General features: G+C 37.9%; 1 protein-coding gene across 2 annotated transcripts in view; it reads left to right on the forward strand.

Annotated features, from left to right (window-relative positions):
• The first annotated feature begins 811 nt into the window (after positions 1 to 811).
• Positions 812 to 24,341, forward strand: part of NOX4 (NADPH oxidase 4) — a 106,399-nt gene continuing 82,869 nt past the window's right edge. The window contains exons 1-8 of one of the 2 annotated variants that reach the window (XM_017819660.1): positions 812 to 908; positions 1,637 to 1,732; positions 12,440 to 12,550; positions 13,549 to 13,633; positions 14,268 to 14,365; positions 16,374 to 16,401; positions 19,594 to 19,666; positions 24,226 to 24,306. In XM_017819660.1, coding sequence (XP_017675149.1) covers positions 852 to 908; positions 1,637 to 1,732; positions 12,440 to 12,550; positions 13,549 to 13,633; positions 14,268 to 14,365; positions 16,374 to 16,401; positions 19,594 to 19,666; positions 24,226 to 24,306 — 629 coding nt within the window. In that variant the 5' untranslated portion in view covers positions 812 to 851. The remainder of the gene's footprint in view (positions 909 to 1,636; positions 1,733 to 12,439; positions 12,551 to 13,548; positions 13,634 to 14,267; positions 14,366 to 16,373; positions 16,402 to 19,593; positions 19,667 to 24,225; positions 24,307 to 24,341) is intronic. The other variant, XM_017819661.1, reaches the window with a different exon arrangement.

Here is a 24,341-nt window from a genome sequence, read left to right on the forward strand (position 1 = left end):
ATAAAAATCAGTATCTGGCTCAACTTCCCTCAAAAAAAAAAAAACCAAAAAAAGCCACCCCAAACCCAAACCAAACATGAAGACAACCACTAAGTGCAGACTGATTGCGACGTGTATCAATCTGAACTCAGGACACTGTCAGTGTGGAGGTGCCCATAGCTGCTTTTTCCTAGCTGCGGCTCGATTGCACACCCGTTGTGCCTGCACACAGGAGCCGGCCACTTCCAGTGTGCTCCAGGGACACCTGATGGAGCAGGATCAGACTCTCGTCTCTTCCCAGCTTTAGAGGGCCTCATGTACTGACCGAACAGTAGTTTCTTGGACAATCTCTTTGTTTTACCAGAACTGCAGAGCAGTTGCATGCACGGCTGCTTCCCCGCTCCCTCCTGTTTTCTGTATCACATTTCAGCCGGGGCGGGGATGTCGGGGGGGGTTGAGGCAAGGGGGATCCCCACGGACAGGATTCTCGGTGGGGAAAACCCGCTTTCCAAGGTTGGGGGGGATGCGAGGATGCGGCCACACCGTTCCTTGGCAGGACAGGCTGTCCCTTCGGGGGTGGCCCCCTCCGAGCACCCTCTTCCCGCCCGGCTGCGCTGCGGTGCCGGGGCAGCGCCGCGCCCGCGGGGGGCCCGGGGCGGACAAAGGGGCAGCACGGCCGGGCCGGGCCGGGGCCGGGGGGCTGGAGGGAGGCGCGGCGGGGCCGGAGCACAACGCCCCGGCGGCCGGAAGACAGGGCGGGGGGTGAGGGGTGGGGAGAGGGGAGGGCGGCCCGGCCCGGCTGAAAAGGAGGGATCGCCCGCCCGCCCGGCGCCCCCCCAGCCCTCGGTGCTGCCCCACGGGCGTCCCGCACCATGGCGCTGTCCTGGAGGAGCTGGCTGGCCAACGAGGGGAGCAAGCACCTCTTTCTGGTAAGGGCGGCCCCGAGGGGGTCCCCTCAGAGGGGCTGCCCCGCGGAGGAGGCTCAGGAGGGGCCGCGGGGGAGCTGCAGGCGGCGGGGCCGGCCCGGGTTGCAACTGGCTCGGCGGGCACCGCGGGTCCGGGGCTGCAGGAGGTGCTGCCGTGCCCGCCGTGAGGCACGGCTGGGGCAGGGCGCCTGCGGGATGCCGGTGCTCGGGCGGGCGGTGAGATGTGCTCCGTGCTTGTCCCGGTGCGCGGCTGGCAGGGGTGCACGCGGGTGCCACGGCCCGGGACAGCGCGGGAGTCCGTGACCGGCTGGGATCGGCACACGTTGTGTTTGTTTGCTCTTTGTTAGGCTCTCTTTGGGAAAGTTTGAGGGAGAGGATGCAGCTTCTTGGAGGTCAAGTTCTTCCTTCCTTTGTCTCTTTGTTGCTGGTTTTTATTCCTTAAGTATTTTAGCTGCAATATCCAGCTGAAGATTTGGGGGGGCCTCGCCAGCTCTCGGTTGTCTTAAGACACAAAGTTTTGTGAAGTTCGAGGAAAGTGAGAATTTCACACAGAGAGGCTATTCCTTTTAATATTTTAAAGTATCTTTATACTAAGTGCTTGAAGCTTGTTTTCCCAATCCATTTACATGTATTTATGAAACTACAGACTTATGAGTTTTATGAATGAAATTAACACGGAAGTTCGCATATGTAACTTTCACTTACTATCTCTTGTTTCTGTTTCTTTTCAGTTTTTCTGGCTCTCCCTCAATGTATGGCTCTTCTGGAAAACCTTCCTGCTCTATTATCAAGGGCTACAGTATTATTATTTGTATCAGATGTTAGGGGTGAGTGACCCGGACATTACTTTTTGCCCTGAAAATTGGGATGCTGGGAGATGGGAAAGGGGCAGAATGCATTTGCTAATAAGGATGACACAAACTGTCTGTTAACTCTTCAAAGTGGGAAAAGATCAAGTAAGAAGTTACTGGGATACTTCTGACAGTTGTTTAGGAGTAGAAAGTGAACACTGTTGAGAAGAAAAAGAACCAGTCAAGTGTGGGACAGCTATTCTTCCCCCTCTTCTCCTCCTTCCTGGTGTTCCCAGCTGCAGACAGGCTCACAGGAACACAAACATGCCCAACAGATGACCGGAGCTTCACTTTTCGTCATCAAAACATTAGCCAAGCTATGGGCTCATGATGGCAAATTCTTTCTAATCCATTGTATTATATATATTTGCTGAAGGACTTCTTTAATAAGTGTTAGTTCTTTTCAGTCTTTGTCATTCTCATAGATCCTCTGTTCTGTGTAAATCACTGTAATCTATAGAATTTTAGTTTTGTTTTCTAATAATAAATTCTTGGATTCTGAATGGTTGAATGAGGATTTGAGTAGTTTGATCTAGCAAGGGCAATATCCACCGCCAACAGATAAACCCAAAAAGAGAACTTGGAGAAATTGGATACTGGTCTCTCTTGGGAAGTTATCCACAGGTACACCATTTCAATTGTTTGAAAAACACTTCTATCCAAAGGGATAGACTTATGATTAAAAGTTTTCTGAAAAATGCTCAAAAGCTTCTCAGAACTTGAGAGTCCAAGAAAAAGTGACTGCATAACACAATGTTTTGTAACACTATGTCATACTCAGGAATGGATTTCAATGGAAAGTTGACATGGGATTAAAGCACAGATAATGTGCATTCTAATCTGCTGCAGAGTCTCTGGGTTTTATTTTTAGTAGACCCAGGTTATATATTTTCACATGGTTGATATCGTTGTCATAGCTATCCAGTTCCATAAGGTTTTGTAAACTTGCTTGAAAGTAAGTTGACTTGATAAAATTCTCTTTTCTTTCTTTTTCCTTATGGTTGATTCAGATGCATTCAAAAATGAATCTTAGAAAAAGTAGTGCAAAAAAGAAGGGAATGAAAATACTTAAATCCTTCACAGTGATGGCTTTCTTGTCAGAAAAAGTGTGAGAATGTGTTTAATTTTACCTTAATCTCTAATGGCTTTCCAGCCCAGTGTATCCATTTGAAACTGTGTTTATTCCTGGCAGAGCAAGTGGGTTGTTTGTAAAGCAAATCTTCTTGGGTAACATGTTGGGACAGATTGTCAGCTGGTATCAATCAGCAAGTTTTTCTCAATTCAGATGACTTGACTGCCTTGTACCAACTCATGGTCTGCTCTTTTGTTTGTTTGTTTATTTTCTTATACTTCAAAATGAAAGACACATACAAAGTAATTTAATCTGTGTTCAGAACCTTTGAGATGATTCAGGCAACAGATTCCTTGTTTTGGTCAGGAGATGAGGGCCGGGAGGTTATGCTTTTGAGTTTGTCTAACTGTGTCTGCAGCTGTGGGAAAAAGAACCACAGAAATTTGGAGACATTCTAAAATGAAATGGAAAGGGAAGAGCTTTGGTCAAAATTCTGAAACTAATTTTAAAATTTTGAAAATATTAAAGACTGTAAAATGTTCTTGCAATTCACTTTTGACAGTTTGTCTAAATATCATCAGTAGACCCTGAAGTTATCTTTCTCCCTTCTCTTCAGTGTATTTGTATATGTGTATTAATCATACAGATTATTTTGCAGGGGTTGGGACAACTGAACTCAATTTAATTTCTTAGGAAATGGCATATGCATATCTATACTACAGCTTCCATTACCTTCCAGAGTGATTTTTGCCCCTTTTCTTCTTCTCTGTTGGTTTGTGTAGCCACTGGCCTGTGGCCCATCTGCTTAACCAGTCTTCTCTCTGTTCTGTATATGTGTGAGTGTTTTGCCTCTGTGCCATTTCTTGGTGTCTGAAAATTTTGAGATTTAGATTAAAGTCTTCATTTATAATTCAACAACTGATATTTCTTTTCTTAACAGAACAAATTCTTTTTTAGATACTTTCATGACAACTGAGTCCTTTTTACAGCCAGTAAACAAAAAATGCCAAAAAGATGTGGTGATTTTTGAATAAAAAAAAGTTGCTCTTGTTTTTCAGTGAGGTCGGCTAAGGAATTTTTTTCCTCTTACTTTGTATGCTACAATAGCCTAAAATTTCCTTAGGATCTTTTGCACTTGCAGTACTGAAAGATTTACCACAGGTAACTTCGTTTACCAAGTAACAGAATGTAGAACAAGAAGAGTTGCTGTAGGAAATCAGATTGTGATGTGAAATGAGACATTGGACTGAATATCCTGAATATATTCAACTCTGACATGTTTTCATGCCATGTCTTTCTGATGTGAAGAAGGAGAAAGAATGAGGTTAGTCTTTCATTCAATGGTCACCGGAGTGATTTACTTCTTCTGTCTGCAGAAGAACGAGGCTCAGTTTTATTCTTTTCCAATTGCATTCTCTGCGATGTTGAACAAAATACTAATGAGAGGATTTTAAAATTGTTTAGGTACCTAACTCGCTTTCAGTCCTTCAATGACAATTGTTCTGATCCTTAATTCTATACCTGTAAAAAGGCACTAGAAGGATGATGGTGTCCTGTAAGTGCAAAGTGAACAATTAAGTCAAAGGCGCTAATGTGCTAGAAGGAAGTTATTTAGACTATTATATACTACAAAACTTAGTGCGTAAATTTGTTGTGTCAGATATCTCTGCTTTGCTCAGTTTGAGTCCTGTTGATGAGACCATTAACTCTTCATTGTGAAATCTCCATACCTGGGTGTTTTTAAAACCAAATTGAGCAAAAAAACCCTGAGCAAACTTAATCTGAGTTTAGTGTTGAACATACTTAGAGCAGCAGGTTTGAATAGAGACGTCCCAAGGTCCCTTACAGCCAGAATAATTCCATGATTATATAATGCTTGCAGTGAAAGTTCATCAGAACCTAGTGGATATAAACCCCTTTCTGATACTTTTGCTTTGATGAACTATCCTTTTGGATACTGAATTGCTTTTAATGCTTCTGGCCATAGTCTTACTGTATTAATGCATTCATTGCCACTGGTTCAGGAACATTATTGAGATAAAGAATCTCAATTTTTTATAATTTGATAAATATTAACTTGTGGTCTTCTATTGCTTAAAGAAGAGAAGCCTTTGAAGAAACACCCAACAGACATAGATTTCTTATAAAAGAGTGTGGCAAAGAGGAAAGGAATATTCTCATCTTCATGTTCATGACAGATACTACAACATGTAGTCGGCAGGAGTTACAAGAAAGGGAGAGTCGTAAATGACTTGACATGTCTCCAAAATCTTCATTGTTGGAGGCTGTGTGTCTGCTCAGTCAGAGAGATTGTCCAGATGGTTAATTTATTTACAGACTTGAGGATTTCTCCCTTCAGATTAGCTTGGCTTGCACCTGACCAAAAACTTCAGTCCTAAATTTGGTACTGGCCTTATAGAACTCGAGTCTTGCTTTTAACAGCATTGAATAAAATAACTTTTCCTTGTTGCTTGTGTTCCCCATGAACAGGAAGAGCTTTGGGCTCACTTTGTAATGGCACAAAAGGTCTCTCTTTCCCTATTCCCTCTCTTGTCCCTGCTCAAATAACTGTAATGTTGTCAAATGTTAATGCAAGAGATAACCTTCTGGGTTTCGGACCAAAGTGAAGAAAATACATTGTCGGAAAGATCTCTTTGAGAAAAGATTGAATAACTGAAAATGGGATTGAAAAGGAAAAGTGGTGCCTCACTTTTTTTTCTGTATGGTTGCTGCCTTCTTACTGTGCAGTATTGTACATAGAATTTGTCATCTTTATTCACTTCTTGGAATATATTCCAGATGTTCAGTAATGTTTCATGTCTTTCCTTGCTAGTTTATCGTGACAATAGAGATTTTCTTAATTGAGGCCAAATTCTGTTTTCATTGATCGTTATGCAACCTCACTGCAGCCTGCTTACCCTCCACATTTAAGCATTGGAGAGAGTTGTATATCTTGATTGCTTATTTTCCCCAATGCAGTGTGCTTTTGTGATTTAGTTGTCTTTTAATCAGGCTATTTAGAGTGTTACATGTAGCAAAAATGTCTAATAATAGATTTGTGTTGCTATGGAAGCTATATATATAGATATATATACATATACAGAGTTCCCTAGTGAAGACTGAGGGTGTTACAAGACTTTATCTCGATAGTCCCCTTGAACGTGCAAGTAAATCTCTTCCTGTATTCTCTTTGCATCATTGTAGATTTTTTTTGTTTTCCAAAACATTTTTCCTTCAACCCTTCGTCCTCCACAGCCCACATTTCAGCATCATTGCTGGGATTTGTTCTCAGCTGTAACCAGGGATGAACTTGGGTTTTGCACCATATCTCTTCTGTTTGCTTGCTTTTTTATTTTTTTTTAAGTTCAAATGACAATTACCCAGTGAAGGTCACATATATTATTAAGTTTTATGAGAAAACTTTCACGTTTGCAGCACTTCTTCTGAAAACTGTCAGTATTGCAGGTTGAATTAGTAGAGGTATATCTCAAATGATTAACTGAAATTTTTACTACTGTATCATCTAGACATGTTAAAAATAGTCTTGTTTTCATCATTGCTCCTCATTCTAAGATGATCATGGCATCACACTCTATGTAGAACAGAGCTGAATTATGGTCAAAATGTTTCTTTGCTTGATTGTTCATTATATTATGTATTACTGCAGATTTTCCATGCTAGTCCAACAATGGTAGGTCTTGAAATAAAATACCTGCATTACACTCCAGAAGACTGGTTTCACAGATGGTATTACCTACTGTGTTATGATAAGGGAAAATAATTAAACATAAAGGAAGCCCTTAGTAGCAGACATTGCATTACTTTGGTGTGACTATGACTCAGATAGGACAGGAAGCAACTTTCTGCTCTGGCCGTGACTTGCAGTGTGTGAATCTCTTGGAGGTACTTAGGTCCCCTTAATCCCTTGTTTCATGGCCAAATTTGTGAAGTTTAGGTAATGCTGAATCTAGCAGGATCAATGTCTAAGCTCTTGTTACTAATTATATATAAAACACTGTCACGCTTTGTGGTGTTGCTATAGGAGAAAGATGATCTGGAACACTCAAATTGCGAAGATAGCTTGAGATCCCTTCCAGTCTTTGGGCCTCATTCTGCCTGGCACAAAAAAACCCCTGTAACTCAGCAACACTGACGAGTATTTTTTTAAATTGTCAATCCTGAGGTGAGGATTCTAGCATTAAATTAACTGATTAATAGATTAATAAAGATGAACATTTGGTCTAAAATCCTGTAAGTGAATATACTTTGCTTGGAGATTATCAGAGGAGTTGGAATCTATTACTGAATTCAAGATTAAGTTAGTTGCTTCCTTCAATTTGAATGATTGATTTAAGCAGAAGGAGTACATCCTTCATAAAGGCACTGCATGTAAAATGGGAACATGACCTAAACATGTAGACAGAAGGAGAAGGAAAACCTTCAAAGAATGTGTGTGGTGAGTTACAAGTGAGCAGTGAGAATATTGATTCTCAGTAGTGCAGGAAAGATATCCCATGCCTTAAAAAGGAGCTAAAAATATTGCCATTGTCCACTCCTGGTACTTCTCTCTTCCTATAATATATCCGACTTTTGATTCCTATATGGAAGCAGAAGTCTGAAGTTGAAAGGTTGAATTAGCATAGAGAATTGGGCTGCTGTTAAATTCTTTGTGTAGAGAATTGCAGGTGGGTTTTTTTTTAATTCTTTTTTCAGATGTGATTAAAAAATATTGCACCACTTAGTCTTAAAATAATTTTTAGAGGGTTGCAGTACATGAGATTGTGATTTAGAGTCCTTCCTTGAAACCTTCCATCTTCAGGAACAAAACGAAGTCAAACTTTGTAGAAGTTTTCACATGTTCTAGTAGGTTTTCACTACCTTTACATTTTCCTTCCTTTCAGCTGCTTCGTGGTTTTGTTGCTAGATCTCCAGCCAGATTTGACAGGCCTAAGGGGAATAATTGCTATGCATGCAATTGAGTTCTGTCCTTCATCTTAGATTATCAGTGCTCTGTTACTTTAAGACAAGGAGTACTTTATGAAGAAAAGGAAGTTGGGTCAAAAGGAGGGACGTTGTATAGCACAGTTTGTCCCACTGAAGACAATAACTATTTTTAGCTGCTCCATCTGGGGAGATGGTCTGTGACCTGTGTCTAGAGACCAGCATGTGGCTTAAGAGTCTTCCCAGAACCTTTCAAGTTGCCCTGAACCATAAAAGATTTAAACATTTCAAAGAAAGGCTTCCAGAGAGACCACCAAGTGTGGTGTCTCTACTGCACCATGACCTGTTTAGGGTTGTTGCTTGTAGGTAGTGAAATCTTGAAAAACAGAATCACATCACTTTTAGGTGTGGAAGGATTTGCAGTACCATTCTACCATTTTTTTGATACAAGATTGGCTTGAGAAGTGAGATAGGACAGATTCGTTGAAGTCTTCCTGTGTTCTGCTGCCCTGTATGTTTTGCAACTATGTATTGTACATTAGATTTCTGTGCACAACAGTTGCAGGTCAGGTTCAACTCTGTGTTTGTAACTGACAAATTTCGGGGTATTCTGTGGTACACAGTAAGTTACTGTACCCCTCAGCCTAATACTGAAATAATTTGCCTAACTAAGAGGAAAAGCTCATTTCCCCTACTTTGATGGCAGCAGCATACAGAAAATCCAAAGAGATCTGACTGCTTCTTCGTCCTATTTTGTATGTTGTGCGAACGTAGCCAGGAATGCATCTGGATTTCTATGGGACTGTATGTCAGACAGGGATAGCTGGAGAACTTACATGCTGTAGCCCTGTTCTGCTACTTTGGAGAAGGTGGTGATTGCTTTATAGTTGTCTGGAGGAAAAGTCTAGCCTAGCTTTTAGGATTTGAGTTTGTGGATGGTCCAGTTCCCTACTATTCTTGCCTCTGTGAATTCGAGTAATCTTTCAGTTTTTCTATGCCTCCTTGCCCCTCTGTGAAATGGGATAACTGTACGTGGTACTGGGTAGTCAGAGTAGAAAAGGAGGTGATCAAATGCTTAAATTCAGTATCCATAAAGCTGGATAAAACAGTGTCCAGCAGATTTTTGGGGGTGTTTCTTTGTCTTTTTGATCTTACAGAAATTTCATATGCTAGTAACATGAAATAATTTTTTTTCTTCTTTTTCTTTAACCAATAAAAACTTTAGGAAGAAAAGAGAATTATATTTCTCTCATTTCTAAACTACTTAATTAAGATATATATTCTCTTCTAGGCCAGTCAGTTGCCTCAGAGCAAAAATCATCCTTTATTCTACTATTGTTTAAAAATCCAACAATGTACTATGTTAATTTGTTACTATGCCACCCAGGCAATGCAAAGGAAGTTAAGAAAGTGATCACTTGGAAACCATTTGGAAAGCATTAGTTTCATGGTGATATTTTCAGCTTTTACATATATATATTAAGAGCAAATTTAGTACTCTGTTTTTCTTCTTGGTCTTGCGTGAATTTTGGTTCTAAGCATTGCTAAATGTATTTACTATTGTTTTCAAATTGGTCATGGGCTTGTTGCAGCAAACATTGCCCAACTTTATTTGTTCAGAATAAAACCTTACATTATTCATTGGTAACAACTATTGAATCACACTTTCCTAAAAGTGCACTGCATGTTTGAAGTCGTTTGCTGTTCTTGCTCTTTTTTGTTTTTTCTCCTTTGTACAGGTGCCGATAGCAGTGAATTAGGATTAATGTGAGGGCATTTTTCCATAGTAATTGCACTGTGAATGAATATTTGCTATTTGTTAAATAGTGGGGAAAAAAAAAAAGAAATGTTAATAGGGTAGCTTTTTGTACACATCATTGCTGATTCATATTTTTTTGTACCAGTTAAATTGTTTGGTATTTTACTTAGAATCATAGAATCCTAGAATACTGAGTTGGAAGGGACTCATCAAGTTCGAGTTCAACTCTTGGCCTTGCACAAGATACCCCAAGAATCGGACCATGTGCCTGAGAGTGTTGTCCAAGAGCTTCTTGAACTCACACAGGAATTATTTATTAAACATTATACAGTCTCGATTCTAGACTATTCCAAACTAGACTGTTTTGTTGAGGTTTTGTAAGAAGAATTGTGGTGCCTGATAAAAGGAATCTTGGATAACTGATGTCATGCCTAGTTTGTTTAAACTCAGACAACATAAATTCCTGAGAAACAAATGATGTATCACATAGGTCATACAAGAGAAATTATTAAAATTTTTTAACTATTTTACCTTTTTTCAGCTTTTGGGTGTTAGTCAAGAGCTACAAAAATTATTCCGTTTATTGCTTCCATTTGCACAACATTAGTTCTACATAATTCTTGTGTTTTTCAAATCATGCTCTTGTAATCACTGAGATACTGTAGCAAATAGGCAAGCTCTAATAAAAATGTTTAAGTTTTTAATGACCATGTTTTTAAAGTTATTGCTTTCATGAAATCTATAGCTCATTTTTAGCTTCCCTTTAGAGGATTTAATGAAGATAGAGACAGTCTTGTATATTCAAACAACACATTATAGAGACATTTTACTTGCCATTAACTCCAGTCATTTCAAGGGTACTGCCATTTTATCTCGCAGAAATATAAATATATATAAATAAAAAAATATGAAAATATACAATTTATATAATTTATATATATAAATAAAAATATTTATAAGTCACTTGAAGCTACTTTAGTGGGCAAGGATAGACAAATATATTTTTTGTGGTTATTCTTTTTTTTTTTATCACACTTTGAAGTGGAAAGTGACATCAGCACTTGGTAAAACCTCAGCTCAGTTACTGAGGTTGTGGCCATTGTAGCTGGTGTTCAGTTTTAGTCAATACACTTGGGATCTGGACCACTTGGGAAAGTCCAGAGCAGGGAGAAGAGGATGATCAAAAATCGGAAGAACATAGCTTGTGAGGGAAATGTAGCAAGAATAATTTCTCATTGTGCATGTGAACAGAGAGTGAAGTAAAAGATGAAATAGAAGCAAGGGAAGTCTTATGTAAGGAAAAAAAAGGACTAACAATACATTAGAAGAAATAGTGGAGGACATCTGGAGAGTGGGAAAAACTTTAAGTGACATGACTCATTTTAGTCTTATTTGCTGTCATTCTGTAGGTTAGAGAGAATATGTTCCTTGAATTTTTTTGCTGGGGGTCCCACATTTACATGGGAGAGAACAAAGTGGAGCACATTTTGTGGGGTAATTGCTTCTACTTCTCACAGGCAGCTGTGAGAGAAGGTGCCCTTATGACTGATTTGTTCTGTGGAAGGTATTCTGAAGTGCAGTTATCTTGTTTACTTTTACTAGCTTATATATTGATCCATTTCTGTGACATATATGTAAGTCTGTAAAAAACAAAACAATAATTACAAATTTTGAAATTACAAGACTTTTCTAATAATGTTTTTAAAAAATGTATTTCCAAATAAATAAAACCTCTTTGTTTCTTTCCAATTTTGTTTCTTCTCAATAACAAAGATCTGAACATAATAGATGTTTCATGGATTAATTTTTTTTGACTAAGAAAATAACAAATGCTCATTTTTTGACATAAAGTTTCATTTTGAAAAAATAGTTAATCTTTAGTAATTTTTATTAGCTAATTTATACCTGTTCAATTCATTCACATACTACTGCAGCATTTGAGTTATCTTTAATATTATAATACTTTAATTTATTAATTTCTTCAGCAGTTAAAAAACTTGGGGTTTTGAGAACATTGTAAGAAATATCCTTCCAGAAATCTGTTGACAGTCTAAAAACATCTTTTATATAAGCTAGTAAAATGGTAATTCAACCTAATAACTAGAACAATGGCATTTTACTAACTTTTTAAATCATAAATGAATGAGATAATATAATAAGATTAAAAATACAGGGTTATGACATGAATGTGTGCTTTGTTCATTTATTTGACAAGCGGTTTTGTTCTAATTATGTAAGTTCCAAATATATCAGTGAAAGCATTAGTGAAATTAGATTTCATTACAGTTACCAGCTATTGAGTAGCTAACTGAAGAAAACTCACTTTCTTTAGGTCCAAATATGGCATTGCATAATGTGAATGGATGAGGAGTTCTGTGACAATTCCGTAACAGTCCTTGAAACAATATGATCATTTTGATTTGACCAAAGTGATATTTTTTTACATATTTTTGTGGCTTGTTTACCAGAAAAATCATTAAACTTAAGTGGTTCTCTAGTGTCTTCATAGTATTTATTGATCTTTTTTATTTAATTATGTTTGTTGAAGCTTTCAGATGATTTCTCAGTGGATGCTTATTGTTGTTTCAGATATTTTTGTTACCTGTGACTTTGAGCACTGATGGGGATATTGGCTTTTTCATTAGAAAGTTGTCATTTGATGACTTTATTGTTGACAAAATTATTTTTTAGTAGCTTTTTGATGAGAGCTATTTTCTCTTCTTTGAGAACAGGATAGCATGTTGTATGTATGGTGGTTTTTCCAGTACAATAAAACATAATGAAACTCCACTATTCCGATGAGTCAGAGAGCATGGGAACTGTTTGGTTTCACTGCAAAGAAAAAGAGATTGAATACTGACATGTGCTATTCCTTTCTTCCTGTAATCTAACTCTTGCAATATTTGTTCAGCTAGGATTGTGTGTTAGCAGAGCTTCAGCATCTGTCCTCAATCTCAACTGCTGCCTGGTCCTTCTACCAATGTGCCGCGTTATCTTGGCCTTCCTGCGAGGATCTCAGAAGGTAAGTAATGTCCTCAGGATGCTGCAATTGAGAAGAGGGCCCTGGTCTCTGTTTAGTTGAAAAATAATAGAAAAAGAATCTGTTATATCCCTGATTATTATACAGTATGTGCTTGCATGGTGCAAGTATCAGACATTCAACCTAGATCCATGACTCCTTTGAAGACAATGCCATGGCTGACAGTGTCTGGTTTGATTTGGCCTGTTGTGAGGATGATTTCTTCAGTGCATTTTTGAAGGATGGAGAGCTGCTGTCGAACTGTAGCCAGATGAAGTATCCTTTGTCTTTCTGAATTGTTATATTAGAGGCATCCGTGTCCTCTCTACTGCTTCCTGGTAGAATTCAACAGAACAAAACCAACTTTATCTCTGCGTGACCATAAGTGTCCTACTGGAGATGATAGAACTTTAAATAAGAATACCCAACCTGATACATTCATTATCATGGGAAATTAAAAGAAAAAAACTTCTGTCAAATCTAAGAGGGTTTGTTTTCTGTACCATTATTCAGTAAACAGTAGTTTAGCTTCTTTGTGATTCACAGGTTGCTTTTATGAAAATGTAAGTAATGCTTTTGAGGGACAGTTTTCTGAATGGTTGCAAATTGAACCTGTGACCTCTGTGCATCATGTGACAATACCTATAAAATTTGATGCCTGTAGATGCATATGTGTATGCAAATATGCCATTCCTTTTGATCTTCTTTATAAAAGAGTCAGTGATGCTACACAGTTAGTGGAATTCCTAAATTTTAAGGCCAGAAGGTAGATTATGTGCTCTTGATATCTATGTAATACAGATCTGAGTGTAATTTCTTCATTAAGTCCTCAAAATCATCTCTTTGTCATAATCCAGTAGTTTTTAAATTTAGGTACTATGCTTGCAAGACTGTTAAACCTAGTAAAAGCTGAAGTTGCTATTATATCACAGCAGTTGCTGTTAGTATTCTTTTTCTTTGCTTTGTTTTAGAAGAGATTGCTTGAATTCTTCTCTTACTAGGTTGCCAGCAAGAAAACCAGAAGGCTGCTAGACAAAAGTAAAACTTTCCATGTGACATGTGGTGTTACAATATGCATCTTTTCAGGTGAGATCTTTTTGTGCTGAGTAGCAGCGTGATTGGGAAGCACATTGAAGCAGTACTTCGTGGTTTTTCTTCTACAGTACGTTTGGGGATAGTCTTGCTCTGTGCTTACCTGTCTTAAATTGTAAATGCTTTCTTGGATGTGTGAGGGTTTTGGTTCATTTTTGCTTTAAACACATGGCCATACATTCTAATGCTGAGCCTTTCCATAAAATTCCAATTTCTAGAAGGATAGGTATATGAGATCAGGTCAAAATATGCCATTATCCCTTTGTGCCTAAGGGATTAGGGTGAAGAAACAGGGTACTACAGGCTTAACTGCAGGGAAGGCAACAGTGGAGACAACTACCCAATTTGGTGAAGAAGAAATATTCTTGGCTGGACACTTTTGAATGTTGCCTCTCAGCTGAAGCATTGTACCATGGAAATCATTGCTACAGAGTTAAAAAAAAACCCTTAAAATACATACATCTTTCTGTCATGAATATTTATAAACTGATTTAGAAAAAGAATCCCTTAGTCCCTGATGTACCTCATGCAGGTGATGTGATTACAGCTTGGCATCTGGGTGGCCACTTCAGGGGAACATCCATATTTTGTTTACAGACCTCACCTTTACTCAGGTTTTTTTTCTTAGTCTTACATGTTGCTGCTCATCTGGTGAATGCTCTTAACTTCTCTGAGAACTACAATGAAGAATTTCTGGCCCTAAATGCAGCAAACTATCGTGGTGAGGTGAGCCAGCTGTCCTTTCATATTTCTCTTTTAAGCATATAATTTAAATATATGATTATTTTCATATTCAGTTCCATTATATGATCCATCCTATGATCTATATAGTGCTTCTGTTTCGTGCACTGAAAACTCGCATCATGTGGGTTGCTGTGGATTTTACTTCTTTCTCTGGACAAAGCATGTATTAAGCACTTTTTGTTTAATGCAGCAGGGTTCATTCCTATTTGATTATGAGATGGAGAATGCAGTCATCAAGTTCTTTCACCTTGCACCTTGTTCTCCTGCTTCTTTTCTACTTCTCTCTGTTCCTTGAGTGAGCCAGATTGAGACATTTCTACTGTATTTTTGGGAAAATACATTCCTCATTTCCACTATTTAGAATGCAGTGAGATTTGAAAAGGATTTTGCATATTTGAGCTGCAGTGAGTATATATGCTAAGAGTAGAATTAGTTGTCTACATGAACTGGGATGGAAGCTGATTTCTAGTTGCAAAATACTTGATTTGTTTACTTTCTTTGACTTTGGTGCAGATTTCTTGCAGCCATATCAGATTCCTAGTCCAGGTGCTTGCTTCTGTATTTGGCACTGGAAAGGTATTTGCAGATTTAAGAAGGAAGACCAGAGTCCAGGACTCTTTCTTCTTTGGGCTACAATCAAGTTTCCTCTTGTTTATATCCATTCTAGTCTCAAGTCTGCATTTCTTTTCTACCAGCTTCATTAGGAAATATTTTCAATGACCCTATCCCAGCTGCATCCTTTCCCAGAAAAAGAGAGCTTGACTCAACCCAGGCTCATAAGGACCAACAACCAAGGTCTTGCAATCCCAGGGTGAATGATCTAATCATGGAGCTATTCTATGGCAGACAGACATGCCAACACCAACTATTGTGCTGAGCTTCTGAGTTGAACTGCATGTCTGCTTGTGTTAGGAGTGGTCTTACAGGCTTAGCCTCATCAGGAACATTATCAGGAGCCTGCCTCGGGCAAGAACATGCCAGGGTGTGCATGGCAGCCTCTACTAAGCCGTTTTAGGAATTTCGCAACAGAAAATGGAGATTATAGCAAGTTTTTAGGAACTCTAGGATCAAACTTTCTGGATTCTAGGTACTTTAGTAGCTTTTGAACCTTTGTACTTGAATTCCACTTAAACCCATTTTTTAACTGTGGTGGGCAGTCTGGATGCTACTGTCATGTTCTCTACATGTGTATGCGCATCTGATCAGAGACAAGGACGAGGTCAGAGAGAGGATACTTCATTTTTCCTGACCTGTATGAAAACTGCTAGCCTCCCCTCACTGCATTTTACTGCAAGTTCAATAATAATAATAGTAATAATGATAATGATAATAATAATAATAGCTAACCTCCCCTCACTGCATTTTACCGCTAGTTTAATAATAATAACAATAACAGTAACAACAACAACAATAATAATAATAATAATAAAGTTTTCTCCACAATGAAGACAAAACCTCTGAAATATAGGACTCAGGGGGAGTGAGGCAGTTTCCTGTGAGGCTGACATATCCCCTCTTGCTTTCACATGTTGTGAAGGACACAGGAACATCTGTGTCCTTTGTGTTCAGTCTTGCTTCACTAGAGTCCCCTGCAAATCTCTTGGTGATGTAGCTGGCAGTAAAATGCTTGCCTCTTGTCTTACATTTAAATTCAAATTCTCTTCCTCTTCTACTTCCCTTTGTCCCCCCAAAGGGATGAGGTAATTGAGTAAAGCTTTCAAAAATAATTGTCTGTAAAATTATCTGAATCCCAGTTTTTAATAACAGATAAGAATTTTCTTCACTGGGGAAATGCAAAGGCTAAAGATTTAGTTTATGTTGAATTACAGTCAATGTAAACTACTACCAAATTCATTCCTGCATCCAGGTTTAGGAATTACTTGTGTCTTAATGTGCATGAGCTTTATGAACTACTTATTATTGCCATGTTATTCATATAGGTATAAAATCCCATATGTTGATTTTTTTTTTCTGCTTGTCTGTTTTTCAGGACCCAAGGAAACTACTTTTTGCAACTGGTAAGTCTGTTGCAAAACTGAATGAGAAAGTTTGCTGCTTCTCATTATTACTTTCCAGACAAAATTTTTGATCCTCTGTTCACGTACTGCATTTGTTGTATTTCAGCTAGCTTGATTTATTTGTGTTAATATAACCTGGGTTTGCTTATCCAATAGTCAGGAGGGAGGAGTTACATAAGCCCCATAGTAGCTTGAGCAGCATCTTCAAAGCTGTTATTGTACAGATGAGTCAGCAGATAATCATTAGTTTCAAACAGAGATTCTGCATAATATTAAAACCAAATTCCTAAATGATCCAATTTCAAGAAAAAAAAACATAACAGTAGAGCAGTCTTCTTGCTTCAGCTGTTTTATTTAAGGGTTGGTTTGGCTTCAGAGCAGTCTAAACTGTTACATGGGAATCAGACTTCAGCGCTCATAAAGAATAAAAAGACATTTTTGGTGCAGGAATTTAGAAAGGAGCAATGTTTGAGTATGGAGGGGCAGACACAAGTCTGAGCTGTTGTGCTTCACAAGCAGGTAAACGTCCTTCCTGATGCCATCACACTTCCACCCTTATTTAGATCAAACAATAAAACCCCAACTTTGTAGCTTTTAGGGCACGGTCCAAAGGAATCTGAATAGACAGCAATGGATGGGGTTCTAGATTTGTCAATCCCAACAGATGTACTAGAATTAGCAACTTGCACAACAGTGCTTTCCAAAAACCCTAAGGAAGGTTTAGATCAGTTGAGAGCAGAGGGAGTGACAAAGTGAAATAATAGAAATTGAGGTAAAAGTTAACTGCTAACTGGAAGCAGGTCAGGTAAATGGTGTAGTTAGTGAATCAGTTGTGGAGGCTTGAACGAGGGTAACTGGCAGGAGGGCGTTAAAGATGAGAGGGGGGAGAAACAAACCAAGCAACTGAGGATTATATTCAATATCGTGTATAAGGGAGAAGGACTTGGTATAAAGAAGCAGTGAGAGGCCCAATCATATTTTGTCCTGGCTTGTGGGGATACTTTGAGACCTCTCTAGCTGAGAAGTGGAACTCCTTTTACTCTCGGTCAGCCAGGAAAATAGTGCATTTTTAAAAATTTGAGCACATAGTTGCAAAAGCAGTGATTCTAAATCATCTTTAAGTTTAAAATTACTCAGATCACTCCACATCCCAACAACTAGTAATTATCACTTATTATTTGTGCTGAAGGAATACCCAGACAGGGACCAAGATTTTGCTGCTATTGGAAATGTGCAAATATGGAAAAAACTCTGGTTTCTTCCCAGGCAGTTCAGAACAGCAAACAGAAGGAATAAGGAAACAGAAGATTTATATTGTGATGGCTTTTCAGATCAGTTTAGGAAAGAGCCTCCTTGTATAAGGGTGGGAGGTAAACTGTGGGAGTAACAAGTATTCAATAACATAGTGAAGGAAAAGAGAGATTGGAACAGGGCAGAGAGGAAACACTAAAAATGCACTGATAAGGGGGGGCAAGATTGTGAGCGATTTCAGTTTGAAGGAAAGAGAATTAAAAACTCAATGTAATAGGTGACCTGTAGCTTAAGTGACAGCGTAGAAAGCTGGATTAAGTGCTGTACTGCAATTGCATTGGAAGTATTTGTGTCAGAGGGGAGATTCATTGCATGCTACACATCAAATTAGGTTAAGAAAGAAGAAATGAAGAAGGCAGCAGTGGATAGAATGTATTTTTCTTTTTATTACAACTGCTTTTAATTATAATCTTTCCATGAAGGAGTGAAATTAAGTTTTTTATGCAGTCCATGAGGAAACTTCCATTGGTTGTAGGGATGAGATTTTTCCTAAAGTTTGTAAAATTGAGGAGTGATTTGGAATGTATCAGATTTTGGGTATAAGACTTTTTAATGAGTGGATATTGAGAAGTTTATAAAAAGATAAGATTTGAGATTGTCTCTTTATTGCTAAAGAGTCTAAAATCGCAATCAATTATTAAAAAATAAGCTTGCTCTTGTCATTAGGATGTGATCCTGTAAAAGATCATGTACCATTACAGTCTGTGGTTTTGCCATTTACATCCATAAAAGCTGGTTGAGACATTTGTATTTTGACAGTAAGTCAGCATTTATTTAGATTTCTGCTTGATGATTGACCTGACTGACTTTGTTTAAACCCAAATATGTGGCTTTTAAGGTGACTAGAAATTACACATAAATACTAACATTCTTTGAGGATTAAAAGGTATTGATGTAATCTTTCACAGATTTTAGGATCCTAATTCTTAATTCATATTCTTAATTACTGGGATGGCAATTTTGAAGATAAGATGCTCAGAAAATGTGCTAACTGTTATTTTCTAATCTGTCTTTAGGTTGATGATTTACTGTACTTTATGGGCAGGATTCTGCTTTAGGATGGGGTCATAGAATATGTTGAGTTGGAAGGCACCCATCAGGATCATTGAGTCCAACTCTTGGCCCTGTGCAGGACACCTCAAGAATCACACCATGTGCCTGAGAGCTTTGTCCAACATACCATGCTGTAGAAATACTTGTTTCTCTCCTTTGGCTTAAAAGGGCTGAGGATAAACTAGTTCTGATAAGAGTCTGCATTTGAACAAATGAGTCCAATTGTTAATATTTTTAACCTTCCCTTCTCAAATACTGGCTGCAGATCACTCTCACAGACCTTGCTCCGTGGTCAACAATTTCAAGCATTATACTTTGCCATGGAGATTAATTTTGGGTTCTTCCTCATTCCAGAATGAAATGGGTTGGCAAACAATTGTAGTGACAGCTTGCATAGAAATTGATTTGCTTGAAATTCTGTCCCTGACCAGGTTGTTAATTGTCATGATCAACAGAGTTTAGGTTCTGGAATAAGAAAGAGATAAAGAAATTTGTACAGTCAGTCTTACAAATAAACAGTGTTTGTTCTTAGTTACCTACTTAGAGACAGATGTCATGAGCAAAAGATTGCAGCAGCAAAGACTAATACAAAATTATTGATGCATGGTGAAATACAAGGGAGAAGGTAGTTTTCTCTGAGAAGGTGGGAAATTACACAACAACTCTTTATTATCTAGTTTGATACATGAATTGTGCTCAAGAGATAAGTATTTGCAAGAGTTTGATTAAATCATGATTTGTATATCTAATTCCACTTCCTTAGAAAATCACAGTAGACAAGTATACCTTTTCACAGTTCAAATGTAAGTTATCTTATGTCCCTTTTAGTTCCAGGTCTGACTGGAGTCATTATGGTGTTAGTATTATTCCTAATGTGTACAGCTTCCACGTTTGCCATCAGGTAAGACATAATCTGATCATTATACTGAAAAATGCCATTTCAGTAATCATATTTTCCTACTGATTAGAGTGTTAAAAATACCAATTTTCTTGCCCTATTTTTCCCTAGCTTGCAGTAAAATTAGCACAGTGAATTTCGCATTAAAACAATTACAAAACTTGATTGAATTACCTTCTGAGAAAAATACTATTTGATGAATGTGCTCAGTTAAAAATATAGATCTTTCAAATTATCAAATAGTACTTTTTTTATTTTTTTTCTGTTTGTACAGGGAGGCAGTAAACTAAGCATATGGAAAGTTTTATCCAATGCATACATTAAGTCCACTGGAAGTAAAATAAGATTATATCCTTATCCTAATTATTTTCACCAATTAATTGTAACAACAAACTGTAAGAAAAACAGTAACAAGAAAACCCCCCTGCAATGAAACAAACTGTCACAAAATTATGCTACTTAAGTAGAATGTTGCTTTTTAAAGTTCTGCTTCTGGTTGTTAGATATATTCTCTTTAGTGTGAATTACAATTCCAAACAGCAATGCAGTGTTGGCTCAGAGCAGCTGATGGGATTTCTGAAGGTTTAGTCCTCCAGTAGGTTCACATTCTGTACCAACATTATTGAACACATATGATAGTAACTGTGAGTGACTGGTACCTTGGAGGATTTAGCACAATGCTGCAGTCTTCTTAAGGCTTGGATTCTGCAAGCGAACATATAAAAATTACCCCGTCATTTTTATAGTGGTTGAATTCAAAGACTGCTCATGTAAATGCATCATCTCACTTCAGCCAACATGGTAGGATATATTAATTATGTATCTTCAAACATTAATGGTGCTCCATTGATGTGAGTTACACGTGTGGTTTTGAACTTTGTTGAACTAATCTGTCTTTCCTGAGTGGAAATGTTATCTGGCAACATTATCCTGTGATTTGGGACATTAGTTCAGCATTTTTGTGCATTTTCAGTAGACAAGACTACTTCCAGGGTTGAGACCTCTGTGAGGCACTGCAGGCTACAGAAGTGCAAGATTAGGCTGCTGCATGAGATGTCAGGATGGCTGCACACTACATAGTCCATACAAATGGCTCTACTTGTTAAAGAAAAGCAGTTTGGGGAAGATGGAAAAATAACACAATTACTTCACTCTGCAGCAATGAGCCAGAACAAAGTCCTGTTTTCTTCAAGGCCATAATAAATTAGAAAAAAAAAAAGAGAGAACATAATGTATTAATGATTGGGAAACTTAGAAAAATATAGGTGGTTGTAAACATATTATTGGAAATAATTTTGGGGTTCATGCAACATCTTTTGAAGTTACATGCTTTTTATTTCCTTCCACAGTTACTGTAAGTGCAAATACATTCCCAGCTCTCTGCTGTCTAGCCAGAAGAATCAAAGCCCTGAAAAGATCATCTGCATTTCCAGTTACTTTAGCAATAGTTCTTATTTAGAAATGTTATCCTGGCTTCTCTCTCAGGCATAGACCTCAAGCTTGTCTTTATAGTATGTTTTCCTAAGGAAACAAGCTTCTGAGTGCATGTCATTGTCCCTGTTTAATCTCTTTCCCTGTATATTCTCATGTGCCCTATGATGGGTGAGCATACTGTATAGTCTTAGGAAAATTATTTGCAAATATTCACTGCCTCTCAGAAGCTGGGCTTTTCAAAAAGTATTTCAGAGACTATTATTCTCTTGGATTCCAGCCCTAATCTGCTCTTGCACACTGACCTGCTTAATAATTTCTTCCTTTGTATATTCCTCCTGAAATTTTTATATGGATGATTATCCCTCTATTTTCCTGCCTTTACTTGTTTAGTAAAGTGCGTGAATAAGTATTGGGATTGAATTAGCTGCTAATGTTTTAAAAGGGGAAAGTGCGTACTGATTGAAAAATTTTCTAAATTTTTGCCTTGTCACACATGAGAATTAGGCCAATATTTTTGGTTCAGTAGTTGTTTATCAGAAGGGTTATGAAGTTATCAGAAAACACAATAAATTCTGTCATAAATTTTGACAATTCTGCTAACTTTCAAATTAATGTTGTTCACGATTTGGAAGTCATGTATTTAAAAGAACATTAAAAAATAAGGTACTCAAATGCCATCTATTTTTGTAACCAAATATTCCAATCTTCAATTTAATCTTCTAAAGTAGCACATAAATCTTCCTTCTCAAAACTATCTGTAACAGGGTTAAAAATATTTTTCCAAAACTGTACTACTTACTGTGTCCCCTTAAAGCATGCCAAACTCCCCGTACGTTTCTCAGTGAGTTAACTATTGCAGGTCTTCACCTGCAAAATTCTAAAGTAGGTTAACCAAAAGTAAAACTAAATATTCAACTTACCTCAAATTTTCAGTACTTTGTAGTCCTAAGAAATGCATTAGTTCTGTGAATAATGTCTATTTTAAGCCTTAGAAGGAAAAAAATAATAAATGTTCTGAAGAACTATAAAAATATATGTGTATCAATAGGAAGATTATTGAATATGTTAGAATATTGCATATATCCATAGGATACACAGTTTAAAGATACAAGAAATATATAATTATCGTAATGTTGGAAAATATGTTTCATGGTAGGAGGTTCAAGGATTCACATCCCCTTAATTTAAGGAAGTGAAGTTCACAGGGCTTGCTTATATTTAGGGGAATTTTATACATGTGAGGAACAGTATTTTATAGTACAGTTATCTGTAGGAGTGCTGAAAGAAAAATAAAATACTTAAGTGGCTAGAAGCTGACATTTAGGTGTATTCAAGACATGCACAAGAAGTGTATGGTAACTTTAATCAGTAACAATAATTAGCTGTTGAAAGCAATACGTCAGAAGCAGTCCAGGAATTGACTTTTTGAAAAATTGGTGCATTCTGAAAAAGGTACTCAAGATGCAATAAAAATTCTTTCAGTGTGCAGCTTTTGGTATTATAGCAAAATATGAATTTAAACCAGAGCTTCAAGATCTATCGTCGTCCCTGCCCATAGCATGGGGCAAGGAACTAGGTGATCTTTAAGGTGCCTTCTAACCCAAGCCATTCTAGGATTCTATGACCTGTTTCAGGAGTGAGGGTAAATTTTGCTCTTTGTGCCTTCCAGTTGTGTTTCCACTCCCTATACCATCATTTATTTTCATCTTACTGATGTTGACTCCCATAACGTCTTAAGAGATATGATGAGTGACTACATGGAAATGCCTGCCAGGGTATGAGGAGTTAGAAATGGTTTGAGCAGCTTCAAGGAGGAAAAAGTGTTAACATAGTGCTGACTAGGGGAAGGATGTCAGGGTGGAAGGGAGGTTTCAGAGCCCCTTGCTGTTGCTAGGTACCTTACTTTGCTTCCTTTGTTCCTCCTTTGCTTCCTTCCTTGTTCCTTCACTTGCTTGGGTTTTATTTTGGTAGCCCTCAGATTATCAAAATTATTTTTTTTCTTGAAAAAGAAAACAAATAAGTCCTGTATTGACAGGCACAGATGCAATATATGTGTCAATTGTATTGAAGCAAGGGCAGTTAGCTAGTTATGTAGAAGACCATAGGAGAGGAAAAATTCTGAAAAAAAAAATAATTTAGCTGTGCCAAAGGAATAGCTTCTCAAATCATGTTCTCAGTGTTAAAGTTGTTTTTTTATTTAATAATTGGTTTGGCTTATGAATGGGAGTAGGTTTTGGTTTTGGAAGGGATTCTCCTACCATGCTGTGTAGTGTGAAAGGTGTGTTTGTGTGCTGTGAGGTAGTGTATTTTCTTAACCATTTGGTTGTTGTTGTTTGTTGGTAACTAATTTACTTGAGCAAAAATCAAACAAGCTTAACAGAAAACAGTTCTGGGTGGATATTTTCTTTGGTCTTGGTTCTTTTCATTTCGCCTAACAAATTACTAATGAAAGGAAGTGTTCTTTTCCCTTCACCTCTCCTGCTCTCACAGTGTAATGTTCTTCTTGTCCCTCCCAAGACCATCAGTCCTAGAGCCATACTGTATGTGGCTTCCTGTCCTGAAAATTCTCCTACCTGTGCTCTTGTTGCATTCTTGCTCTAGTTCCTGTTCCTCCTGTATCTCCTTACACTCTATACCCTCACAAGTTTTTTACCCTTTCCACTAGCCCTTCTGCTGCTGTCCATGCTACCTGTTTATGTGTTGTAACCTTAGTGAAACATTAGATTGTATTGGGGCAGGCAGAATGCAAGGTGATGCTCACTGTAAAGGGGTTGAGTTTTGAAACTGCAGATGGAGGAACTACTCTAGCTATGAGAGTCTCATAGATACTAACTAGGACCTATGAAAGCAGTGAAGTCTCCTAATTTCAGAAGAGTTCTTCAGCTGTCTCTGTAGTTCTACATCCGTATCTCTCTTTGTCAGCTTGTTACTTCTGTGCCAGTCACTTGTTCTTCTCAACACTTAATTGCGTGCAAGTACGGTGTGCCTGTAGGAAAACATGCTGGGCTTTGACTCTTCTACATGACTATGTAGCATATAATGATGTCCTGTGTGCACAGGTCTGTTTTTAATTTGCAGTGATTCCATCTAAGTTGAAACAGCATTGACCCGTGGTTTGTTCTTTTCAGGGTTTCAAACTATGACATCTTCTGGTATACACACAACCTTTTCTTTGTCTTCTATATGCTGCTGATGCTGCACGTTTCTGGGTAAGTAAATGGAAAACACTGTCCCTTTTCCTGAA

Source organism: Lepidothrix coronata, unplaced genomic scaffold (assembly GCF_001604755.1).
Source record: "Lepidothrix coronata isolate B3197 unplaced genomic scaffold, Lepidothrix_coronata-1.0 Scaffold76, whole genome shotgun sequence".
Classification (NCBI taxonomy): Eukaryota; Metazoa; Chordata; class Aves; order Passeriformes; family Pipridae; genus Lepidothrix; species Lepidothrix coronata.